The following is a 13,419-nucleotide window of genomic DNA, read 5'->3' as shown; positions in this document are numbered from 1 at the left end:
CATTTCCTCTAGATGGATGTCTCTCTGACAGAGAGCCAGCTCTCATTTCCTCTAGATGGATGTCTCTCTGACACAGAGCCAGCTCTCATTTCCTCTAGATGGATGTCTCTCTGACAGAGCCAGCTCTCATTTCCTCTAGATGGATGTCTCTCTGACAGAGCCAGCTCTCATTTCCTCTAGACGGATGTCTCTCTGACAGAGCCAGCTCTCATTTCCTCTAGATGGATGTCTCTCTGACAGAGCCAGCTCTCATTTCCTCTAGATGGATGTCTCTCTGACAGAGCCAGCTCTCATTTCCTCTAGATGGATGTCTCTCTGACAGAGCCAGCTCTCATTTCCTCTAGATGGATGTCTCTCTGACAGAGCCAGCTCTCATTTCCTCTAGATGGATGTCTCTCTGACAGAGCCAGCTCTCATTTCCTCTAGATGGATGTCTCTCTGACAGAGCCAGCTCTCATTTCCTCTAGATGGATGTCTCTCTGACAGAGCCAGCTCTCATTTCCTCTAGATGGATGTCTCTCTGACAGAGCCAGCTCTCATTTCCTCTAGATGGATGTCTCTCTGACAGAGCCAGCTTTCATTTCCTCTAGATGGATGTCTCTCTGACAGAGCCAGCTCTCATTTCCTCTAGATGGATGTCTGCTCTTAAAGGTGTAATGGGTAGAGAAGTAAAGGATACTGTCTATTTCTTTTATTTGTGTGAAAAGCTTTGCAGTGTCGAAATAGTATGTGAAACCAGAGTAAACATATTTGAATTGTAGATTGTCCTCAACAAAATACTATTTTAATGATATGAAAATGAGAAATGCAGAATGCAGAAATTGTTCTGAATTAGCCTGTCCCACATATATCCCTAGTAATGATCTGATGGTAGTATCCCTAGTAATGGTCTGATGATATTATCCCTAGTAATGATCTCATGATAGTATCACTAGTAATGATCTGATGATATTATCCCTAGTAATGATTCGATGATAGTATCCCTAGTAATGATCTGATGATATTATCCCTAGTAATGATATGATGATAGTATCCATAGTAATGATATGATGATAGTATCCCTAGTAATGATCTGATGATAGTATCCACAGAAATGATCTGATGATAGTATCCCTAGTAATGATCTGATGATATTATCCCTAGTAATGATCTGATGATAGTATCCCCAGTAATGATCTGATGATAGTATCCCTAGTAATGATCTGTTGATAATATCCCTAGTAATGATCTGATGATAGTATCCGTAGTAATGATATGATGATAGTATCCATAGTAATGATATGATGATAGTATCCCTAGTAATGATCTGATGATAGTATCCATAGTAATGATCTGATGATAGTATCCCTAGTAATGATCTGATGATAGTATCCCTAGTAATGATCTGATGATAGTATCCCCAGTAATGATCTGATGATAGTATCCATAGTAATGATTTGATGATAGTATCCGTAGTAATGATCTGATGATAGTATCCCTAGTAATGATCTGATGATAGTATCACTAGTAATGATCTGATGATATTATCACTAGTAATGATCTGATGATAGTATCCCTAGTAAAATCTGACGATAGTATCCCTAGTAATGATTTGATGATAGGATCCCTAGTAATGATGTGATGATTGTATCCCTAGTAATGATGTGATGATAGTATCGCTAGTAATGATTTGATGATAGTATCCATAGTAATGATCTGATGATTGCATCCGTAGTAATGATCTGATGATAGTATATGCAGTAATGATCTGATGATAGTATCCGTAGTAATGATCTGATGATAGTATACCTAGTAATGATCTGATTATATTATACCTAGTAATGATCTGATGATATTATCCCTAGTAATGATCTGATGATAGTATCCCTAGTAATGATCTGATGATAGTATCCCTAGTAATGATCTGATGATAGTATCCATAGTAATGATCTGATGATAGTATACCCAGTAATGATCTGATGATATTATACCTAGTAATGATCTGATGATAGTATCCCTAGTAATGATCTGATGATAGTATCCATAGTAATGATCTGATGATATTATCCCTAGTAACAATCTGATGATAGTATCCCTAGTAATGATCTGATGATAGTTTCCCTAGTAATGATCTGATGATAGTTTCCCTAGTAATGATCTGATGATAGTATCCCTAGTAATGATCTGTTGATAGTATCCCTAGTAATGATCTGATGATAGTATCCCTAGTAATGATCTGATGATAGTATCCATAGTAATGATCTAATGATAGTATCCCTAGTAATGATCTGATGATAGTATCCCTAGTAATGATCTGATGATAGTATCCCTAGTAATGATCTGATGATAGTATATGTAGTAATGATCTGATGATAGTATCCATAGTAATGATCGGATGATAGTATCCATAGTAATGATCTGATGATAGTATACCTAGTAATGATCTGATTATATTATACCTAGTAATGATCTGATGATAGTATCCCTAGTAATGATCTGATGATAGTATCCATAGTAATGATCTGATGATAGTATACCCAGTAATGATCTGATGATATTATACATAGTAATGATCTGATGATAGTATCCCTAGTAATGATCTGATGATAGTATCCATAGTAATGATCTGATGATATTATCCCTAGTAATGATCTGATGATAGTATCCCTGGTAATGATCTGATGTTAGTTTCCCTAGTAATGATCTGATGATAGTATCCGTAGTAATGATCTGATGATAGTATCCATAGTAATGATCTGATGATATTATCCCAAGTAATGATCTGATTATATTATACCTAGTAATGATCTGATGATATTATCCCAAGTAATGATTTGATGATAGTATCCCTAGTAATGATCTGATGATAGTATCCATAGTAATGATCTGATGATAGTATCCATAGTAATGATCTGATGATAGTATACCCAGTAATGATCTGATGATAGTATCCACAGTAATGATCTGATGATAGTATCCATAGTAATGATCTGATGATAGTATCCATAGTAATGATCTGATGATAGTATCCACAGTAATGATCTGATGATATTATACATAGTAATGATCTGATGATAGTATCCCTAGTAATGATCTGATGATAGTATCCATAGTAATGATCTGATGATATTATCCCTAGTTATGATCTGATGATAGTATCCCTAGTAATAATCTGATGATAGTATCCCTAGTAATGATCTGATGATAGTATCCCTAGTAATGATCTGATGATAGTATCCCTAGTAATGATTTGATGATAGTATCCCTAGTAATGATGTGATGATCGTATCCATAGTAATGATCTGATGATAGTATCCCTAGTAATGATTTGAATATATTATCCATAGTAATGATCTGATGATAGTATCCCTAGTAATGATCTAATGATAGTTACCTAGTAATGATCTGATTATATTATCCCTGGTAAAGTTCTGATGATAGTATCCCTAGTAATGATCTGATGATAGTATCCCTAGTAATGATCTGATGATAGTATCCCTAGTAATGATATGATGATAGTATCCATAGTAATGATCTGATGATAGTATACCTAGTAATGATCTGATGATATTATACCTAGTAATGATCTGATGATAGTATCCCTAGTAATGATCTGATGATAGTATTCCTAGTAATGATCTGATGATAGTATCCCTAGAAATGATCTAATGATATTATCCCTAGTAAAGATCTGATGATAGTATCCCTAGTAATGATCTGATGATAGTATCCCTAGTAATGATCTGATGATAGTATCCCTAGTAATGATCTGATGATATTATCCATAGTAATGATATGATGATAGTATACTTAGTAATGATCTGATGATATTATACCTAGTAATGATCTAATGATAGTATCCCTAGTAATGATCTGATGATAGTATCCCTATTAATGATCTGATGATAGTATCCCTAGTAATGATCTGATCATAGTATCCCTAGTAATGATCTGATGATAGTATCCATAGTAATGATCCGATGATAGTATCCATAGTATTGATCTGATGATAGTATCGCTAGTAATGATCTAATGATAGTATCCCTAGTAATGATCTGATGATAGTATCCCTAGTAATAATCTGATGATAGTATCCCTAGTAATGATCTGATGATAGTATCCGTAGTAATGATCTGATGATAGTATCCCTAGTAATGATCTGATGATAGTATCCCTAGTAATGATCCGATGATAGTATCCCTAGTAATGATCTGATGATAGTATCGCTAATAATGATCTAATGATAGTATCCCTAGTAATGATCTGATGATAGTATCCCTAGTAATGATCTGATGATAGTACCCCTAGTAATGATCTGATTATAGTATCCCTAGTAATGATCTGATGATAGTATCCCTAGTAATGATCTGATGATAGTATCCCTAGTAATGATCTGATGATAGTATCGCTAGTAATGATCTGATGATAGTATCGCTAGTAATGATCTGATGATAGTATCCCTAGTAATGATCTGATGATAGTATCCCTAGTAATGATCTGATGATAGTATCCCTAGTAAGAACATGAACATGAGAAGAAGTTGAACTAGTATAATGTCAAGTAGTTTACATCAGGAACTAACAAGAGGACAATGTTTTTGTATTTAAAAAAAAAAAAAATCATACTGGCCCCCCGTGGGAATCGAACCCACAACCCTGGCGTTGAAAGCGCAATGCTCTACCAACTGAGCAAAGTTGTATTTTTTAGTGATTCAATTGACATGTTAGTCATTTAGCATACGCTCTTATCCAGAGCGACTTACAATTAGTGAGTGCGTACATTTTTCATACTGGCCCCCCGTGGGAATCGAACCTCCCTCTTAAGCTTTAGCACCACCAATCTCTTTAAGGGATGATCCGAGTATTCTGTCCTAACAACAGCAGTCAAGCACCCAAGATAACTGGCTAACTTTGTCTATCTTGCTAGCTACTTCCAGACACAAATGAGTGAACAGCTCACTTACCATTTTACTCGCCCTATTGAAATGGATACTCCCATAGTGAAGTCTTTTGTTAAGACATATAGCTAGCTAGCTAAACAATGAACCATAATCCCAACTCATGACATTACTACCCTTCATGAATCTGCAGGTAGCTAACCAACCAGGTTCAATGTTAGCTAGCTAGCTAACATTAGGAGATAACTAGCAATGCAAATGGCTCTGAGATACAAATAATATTACTACACAGATCACACGCGTAACGTTAGCTAGCGAGCCCGCCAGCTAACGTTAGCTAGCTAGCTAACAGTACACTTTAACTTGAAATGAAAAATACTTTCTGTCAAAATTAGAAATATCTGAGATATCTGGAAATGTAGCTAGCTAGACTATCTTACCATATACATCATGGATGGACACTTCTCCCTTTCACGGATGCCATGGTTGCCCTTAGTTTGATTGAAGATGTAATCCGGAGACACGTGTTTTCTCCATCTCCTTAGCTATCATACTCTAATTCCACTGATTTCAAAACTCGGTCCTCCAGAAAGTGGGAGCAACACTTATACAATTCTACTACACAATATATATTTTTTAGTCGCGTTAGACAGGATAACCTACACATACTGACCAGCTCATGTAGACAGAAGCATTCTACATGGCAGACCAATCCGAACTCATCTCTTGGCATGTCCAGCCCACTCATTATCTTAGCCAATCATGGATAGCGGGAAGGTTGCTGTCTTTTTCTGTGGCTAAACCAGCTAGGCTCATAATTTAACAATTTTATTTGTATTTACAGATGGCATACAAGTTTGAAATTAAGGCACATGAAAGTTCACATGTTCCAGAAGGCATTTCTGCCAAAGAAAACGCTTTTTGATTTTAAAAAAATAAGTTTACGTTCAAATGGCTCTCCTGTGAAGTAGTGACCCGCGACATACGCCTAGTTTCCTGAAACGAGTCACAATTGACTTGAATTAAAATGCCTTTTGTTTAATCTGTTTAATCAAAAGATTGTTTGACGTGTTAAATTCACTTGGAAGTTCTCCTCGCACCAATTATGGCTGCGTCCCAAATAGCACCCTATTTTCTATATAATGCACTACTTTTGACCAGAGTCCCATGGTGCACTACATTGGGTGCCATTTGGGACACATGCTAAATGTTTTCAACACTATATTAAAGTAATGCTGTGCAGAGGTGAGACCAAGTCGCTGTTATTTGAGTCACAAAAAGTCTCTCAAGTCACAAGGTCCAAGTCTCAAGTCGAGTCCCGAGTAGAACGGGTCGAGTCTCGAGTCAAGTCCAAGTCATGCATTCTAAGAGCAAGTCAAATCGAGTTACACTACCGTTCAAAAGTTTGGGGTCACTTAGAAATGTCCTTGTTTTCCATGAAAACATACATGAAATTATTTTGAATAGGACATATAGCAAAATGCATAGGAAATGTAGTCATTTACAAGGTTAGAAATAATGATTTTTAATTGAAATAATAATTGTGTCCTTCAAACTTTGCTTTTGTCAAAGAATCCTCAATTTGCAGCAATTACAGCCTTGCAGACCTTTTGCATTCTAGTTGTCAATTCGTTGAGGTAATCTGAAGAGATTTCACCCCATGCTTCCTGAAGCACCTCCCACAAGTTAGATTGGCTTGATGGGCACTTCTTATGTATCATACGGTCAAGCTGCTCCCACAACAGCTCAATAGGGCTGAGATCCGGTGACTGTGCTGGCCACTCCACAGAATACCAGCTGACTGCTTCTTCCCTAAATAGGTCTTGCATAGTTTGGAGCTGTGCTTTGGGTCATTGTCCTATTGTAGGAGGAAATTGGCTCCAATCAAGTGCCGTCCACAGGTTATGGCATGGCGTTGCAAAATGGAGTGATAGCCTTCCTTCTTCAAGATCCCTTTTACCCTGTACAAATCTCCCACTTTACCACCACCAAAGCACCCACAGACCATCACATTGCCTCCACCATGCTTGACAGATGGCATCAAGCACTCCTCCAGCATTTTTTCATTTGGTCTGCGTCTCACAAATGTTCTTCTTCAAACCTCAAACTTTGATTAGTCTGTCCATAACACTTTTTTCCAATCCTCCTCTGTCCAGTGTCTGTTCTTTTGCCGATCTTAATCTTTTATTTTTATTGGCTGAGATATGGCTTTTTCTTTGCAACTCTGCCTAGAAGGTCAGCATCCCGGAGTAGCCTCTTCACTGTTGACGTTGAGACTGGGGTTTTGCGGGTACTATTTAATGAAGCTGCCAGTTGAGGACCTGTGAGGCGTCTGTTTCTCAAACTAGACACTCTAATGTATTTGTCCTCTTGCTCAGTTGTGGGGGGCCTCCCACTCAGGGCCTCCCACTCCTCTTTCTATTCTGGTTAGAGCCAGTTTGTGCTGTTCTGTGAAGGGAGTAGTACACAGCGTTGTACGAGATCTTCCGTTTCTTGGCAATTTCTCGCATTGAATAGCCTTAATTTCTCAGAACAAGAATAGACTGACGAGTTTCAGAAGAAAGTTATTTATTTCTGTCCATTTTGAGCCTGTAATCGAACCCACAATTGCTGATGCTCCAGATACTCAACTAGTCTCATGAAGGGGAGGGAATGGCTGGCAGGGATGTAGCTCAGTTGGTAAAGCATGGCGTTTGCAACGCCAGGATTGTGGGTTCGATTCCCACGGGGGGCCAGTATGAAAAGAATAAAGTATAATAATGTATGCACTCACTAACTGTAAGTTGCTCTGGATAAGAGCGTCTGCTAAATGGTAAAAATGTGTATGTAGCCAATGAAAGTATGTATTTTTCCCATTCAGTTTCATACTTGCGACGCCCCAAAACTTTCTCCACTTTGACAACCACTGTGCTAACTCACACGACCTGTGTTGATTGACAGTTTGCTGGTCCAATCAGAGTGCCGAATATGCTTTTCACTATCCAATCTGCACAGTTTTTTTTGCAAGTGCGATGCTGACTGCGGGCGGCTACTGTCTCTGACTCTGTGCCACAAAATGAGTGATAAAACATTACAAAACCTGGCCAGATAATTTCAAGTTATCGTCATCATCTGTGTCTAGTCAAAGTCGAGTCCTGAGTTTCGAGGCTCCAAGCCCAAGTTAAGTCTGACGTTATTTTATTTTCTATCAAGTCGAGTCTCAAGTCATCAAGTCATGTGACTGGAGTCCAAACCTCTGTTGCTGATCTTCTACTAATGATATACTGTATATACTTTTTCAGAATACAACATTATGGAGAGGAAAGCTACTCAATATATGACAGTAGTTTGTCATTAGTGAAGGCTTCTTAGCCTTTGCCTAATCTCTGTGGGGCCGTGGACATTGCTAGAATGTTACATCATCCATACCATTGTGTCTGTGTTGTTTGCAGGTTCAGTGTTCAGTAAGATGTTGCTACACTGTATGTGTTGTGTTTCAGAAATACATTTGATTCATTGATTGATTGATTGATTTTGTTTCTCTTTGTTCCTCTGTTTCAGCCCCTTCTCTGGTGAGTGTGGTGAGGAAAGGGAATTCTGGGAAGAACAGTATCTCTGTGTCGTGGCAGGAACCAGACAGACCCAACGGGATAATCCTGGAGTACGAGATCAAGTACTTTGAGAAGGTACAACTAACCCTCAGACACACACAACCTCAAACAATCAACAACTACCCACAACTTCCTACAACAACACTACTGGTCAAACGTTTTAGAACCCATACTCATTCAAGGGTTCTTTATTTTTACTATTTTCTACATTGTAGAATAATAGTGAAGACATCAAAACTATGAAATAACACATATGGAATCATGTAGTAACCAAAAATATATTTGATATTTGATATTATTCAAATAGCCAACCTTTGCCTTGATAAAATCTTTGCACACTCTTGGCATTCTCTCAACCAACTTCATGAGGTAGTCACCTGGAATGCATTTCAATTAACAGGTGTGACTTCTTAAAAGTTAATTTGTGGAATTTCTTTCCTTCTTAATGCGTTTGAGCCAGTCAGTTGTGTTGTGACAAGGTAGGGGGGTATACAGAAGATAGCCCTATTTGGTAAAAGACCAAGTCCATATTATGGCAAGAACAACTCAAATAAGCAAAGAGAAACGCCAGTCCAATATTACTTTAAAACATGGTCAGTCAATCCGGAAAATTTCAAGAACTTTTAAAGTTTCTTCAAGTGCAAAAAACATCAAGCACTAAGATGAAACTGGTTCTCATGAGGACCGCCACAGGAATGGAAGACCCAGAGTTACCTCTGCTGCAGAGGATAAGTTCAGTAGAGTTACCAGCCTCAGAAATTGCAGCCCAAATAAATGCTTCACAGAGTTCAAGTAACAGACACATCTCAACATCAGCTGTTCAGAGGAGACTGCGTGAATCAGGCCTTCATGGTCAAATTGCTGCAAAGAAACCAATACTATTGGTCCTCTTTAGCTCAGCTGGTAGAGCACGGCGCTTGTAACGCCAAGGTAGTGGGTTCGATCCCCGGGACCACCCATACACAAAGAAAAATGTATGCACGCATGACTGTAAGTCGCTTTGGATAAAAGCGTCTGCTAAATGGCATATTATATTATAAAGGACACCAATAAGAAGAAGAGACCTGCTTGGGCCAAGAAACACGAGCAATGGACATTAGACCGGTTGGAATTTGTCCTTTGGTATGGAGTCCTAATTTGAGATTTTTGGTTCCAACCGCCGTGGCTTTGTAAGACGCGGTGTGGGTGAACGGATGATCTCTGCATGTGTATTTCCCACCGTAAAGCATGGAGGAGGAGGTGTTATGGTGTGGGGGTGCTTTGCTGGTGACACTGGCCGTGATTTATTTAGAATTCAAGGCACACTTAACCAGCATGGCTACCACAGCATTCTGCAGCGATACGCCATCCCATCTGGTTTGTGCTTAGTGGGACTATCATTTGTTTTTCAACAGGACAATGACCCAACACACCTCCAGGCTGTGTAAGGGCTATTTTACCAAGAAGGAGAGTGATGGAGTGCTGCATCAGATGACCTGTCCTCCACAATCCACTGACCTTAACCAAATTGAGATGGTTTGGGATGAGTCGGACTGCAGAGTGAAGGAAAAGCAGCCAACAAGTGCTCAGCATATGTGGGAACTCCTTCAGGACTGTTGGAAAAGCATTCCAGGTGCAGCTGGTTGAGAGAATTCCAAGATTGCAAAGCTGTCATCAAGGCAAAGGGTGGCTACTTTGAAGAATCTCAAATATAAATATTTGTTTAACACTTTTTTGGTTACTACATGATTCCATATGAATTATTTAATAGTTTTGATGTCTTCACTATTATTCTACAATGTAGAAAATAGTAAAAATAAAGAAAAACCCTTGAATGAGGAGGTGTTCTAAAACTTTTGACCGGTAGTGTACCTGCAACTACTTACAACAACCTATATACTACAACCTACAACAACCTAGAACAACCTATAACTAAGTTTCTTACTAACAACCTTAAACAACCTTCAAACAACCGTAGTTTACACATGCTCGTAGTCACACACACACACAGACAACACAAAACACACACACACACACACACGCACACAGACAACTCAAAACACACACACACACACACACAGACACACTCATCCATGTGGCTCTCTCTCTGGGCTATCTCCTAGGACCAGGAGACCAGCTACACCATCATCAAGTGCAAGGAAACAGAAATCGTAGCTGATGGGCTGAAGCCATCATCAGTTTACATATTCCAGATCAGAGCCAGAACATCAGCCGGGTACGGAGGATTCAGCCGACGCTTCGAGTTTGAGACCAGCCCCTACTGTAAGTCATGCATTTATATACATTGTACTCCTGAGTGGCGCAGTGGTCTAAGGCACTGCATCGCAGTGCTAACTGTGCCACTAGAGATCCTGGTTCGAATCCAGGCTCTGTCGCAGCCGGCCGCGACCGGGAGACTCATGGGCGGCGCACAATTGGCCCAGGGTAGGGGAGGGAATGGCCGGCAGGGATGTAGCTCAGTTGATAGAGCATGGTGTTTGCAACGCCAGGGTTGTGGGTTCAATTCCCACGGGGGGCCAGTATAAAACTAACTAACTGTAAGTCGCTCTGGATAAGAGCGTCTGCTAAATGACTAAAATGTAAAAAATTTAAACAATACACAAGATGTTATAAAGCATTGATCTGTATAAAGCCTTGATCTGTGTAAAGCCTTGATCTGTGTAAAGCCTTGATCTGTATAAAGCATTGATCTGTATATAGCCTTGATCTGTGTAAAGCCTCCACAGAAAGTCTATTGCATGTTTACACCAGATAGGCATATAGGTTTGTTTAGTATTGGACCCCTATAGACTGTTTAGTATAGGACCCCTATAGACTGTTTAGTATAGGACCCCTATAGACTGTTTAGTATAGGACCCCTATAGACTGTTTAGTATAGGACCCCTATAGACTGTTTAGTATAGGACCCCTATAGACTGTTTAGTATAGGACCCCTATAGACTGTTTAGTATAGGACCCCTATAGACTGTTTAGTATAGGACCCCTATAGACTGTTTAGTATAGGACCCCTATAGACTGTTTAGTATAGGACCCCTATAGACTGTTTAGTATAGGACCCCATAGACTGTTTAGTATAGGACCCCTATAGACTGTTTAGTATAGGACCCCTATAGACTGTTTAGTATAGGACCCCTATATACTTTTTAGTATAGGACCCCTATAGACTGTTTAGTATAGGACCCCTATATATTGTTTAGTATAGGACCCCTATAGACTGTTTAGTATAGGACCACTATAGACTGTTTAGTATAGGACCCCTATAGACTGTTTAGTATAGGACCCCTATAGACTGTTTAGTATAGGACCCCTATAGACTGTTTAGTATAGGACCCCTATAGACTGTTTAGTATAGGACCCCTATAGACTGTTTAGTATAGGACCCCTATAGACTGTTTAGTATAGGACCCCTATAGACTGTTTAGTATAGGACCCCTATAGACTGTTTAGTATAGGACCCCTATACACTGTTTAGTATAGGACCCCTATAGACTGTTTAGTATAGGACCCCTATAGACTGTTTAGTATAGGACCCCTATAGACTGTTTAGTATAGGACCCCTATAGACTGTTTAGTATAGGACCCCTATAGACTGTTTAGTAAGGACCTCTATAGACTGTTTAGTATAGGACCCCCTATAGACTGTTTAGTATAGGACCCCTATAGACTGAATGCTAACCGTCTGCTCTCCCCCAGCAGTAACTGCGTCCAGTGATCGGTCTCAGGTCTAACCGTCTGCTCTCCCCCAGCAGTAGCTGCATCCAGTGACCGGTCTCAGGTCCCCATCGTCGCTGTAGCCATCACTGTAGGAGTTATACTACTGGCCCTGGTGACTGGCTTCCTGCTTAGTGGAAGGTAATATCATATCTCCGTCAACCTGTCTGTGTCCCTGGCTCTGTCCTCTGCCTGTCCCTGGCTCTGTCCCCTGCCTGTCCCTGTCTGTGTCCCTCTCTCTCTCTAGTTATCTCTCTCTCTCTCTCTCTCTCTCTCTCTCTCTCTCTCTCTCTCTCTCTCTCTCTCTCTCTCTCTCTCTCTGTCTCTGTCTCTGTCTCTGTCTCTGTCTCTGTCTCTGTCTGTCTCTGTCTCTCTCTCTCTCTCTCTCTCTCTCTCTCTCTCTCTCTCTCTCTCTCTCTCTCTCTCTCTCTCTCTCTCTCTCTCTCTCTCTCTCTCTCTCTCTCTCTCTCTCTCTCTCTCTCTCTCTCTCTCTCTCTCTCTCTCTGTCTTGCTGTCTTTCTCTGTTTCTGTTTCTGTTTCTGTTGTTTATCCACTTAGCCTGCTGGTAAAGCCAACATGTAAACCTGTCAGTGTGCCAGTCTGCCAGCTCGTATTGAGTGCTTGGCACACTCATAATGAAAATAAGAAATACTAATGTGAAGAACGTTTTAGACTCTGGTCATGTTGGATTGTTATGCTTGCTGATGAACTAACAGGCATGACCATATGTCTGGTGTGTGAAGGCTACTGCAGGGGGAGGAGGGGGTTGTTCTCATAGAAATACAATGATGATTTCAATCATTCTCTTTCTATGGTTGTTCTACAATACCCTCACAGGAAGCTGAGGCAGAGACAATATCCTGTTTCACACATGCTGCACAGCTTACATTGCATGATAATATGAAGGCTATATTGAATGAAAGTGTATGCACTCACTAACTGTATGTCGCTCTGGATAAGAGCGTCTGCTAAATGACTAAAATGTAATAAAGCAACAGTCACAGTACTAAGTCTGGCATGCTGCTGACAACAAGGAGTAGTGCACTAGAAGGGAATAGGGTGGTATTTGGATCGTCTCCTGTCAGGTTCCCCAGTTACATTTCCAGAGATAGAGAGCGAGGAAGAGTTCTGAACAACATATCTAGAGGAGGCAGGAGAATGACAAGCATCTTAACTTCAACATGCTAGGCACCTCAGTACTTCAGATAGATCCCATCCTGCCGTGGTCTTGGCCTCAGTACT

General features: G+C 39.9%; 1 protein-coding gene across 4 annotated transcripts in view; it reads left to right on the top strand.

Moving 5' to 3' along the window:
* LOC311135706 (ephrin type-A receptor 5-like) overlaps positions 1 to 13,419 on the top strand; it is a 152,386-nt gene that overhangs the window by 123,891 nt on the left and 15,076 nt on the right. For 2 of the 4 annotated variants that reach the window (XM_084169728.1, XM_084169725.1), the window contains exons 6-8: positions 8,417 to 8,541; positions 10,569 to 10,728; positions 12,213 to 12,318. In XM_084169728.1, the coding sequence (XP_084025854.1) occupies positions 8,417 to 8,541; positions 10,569 to 10,728; positions 12,213 to 12,318 (391 nt within the window). The remainder of the gene's footprint in view (positions 1 to 8,416; positions 8,542 to 10,568; positions 10,729 to 12,212; positions 12,319 to 13,419) is intronic. The other 2 variants (XM_084169727.1, XM_084169726.1) reach the window with 2 other exon arrangements.

Source organism: Coregonus lavaretus (assembly GCF_964263955.1).
Source record: "Coregonus lavaretus genome assembly, chromosome: 10".
In the NCBI taxonomy this organism is placed as follows: domain Eukaryota; kingdom Metazoa; phylum Chordata; class Actinopteri; order Salmoniformes; family Salmonidae; genus Coregonus; species Coregonus lavaretus.
This window is presented reverse-complemented; position numbering and strand designations above follow the sequence as displayed.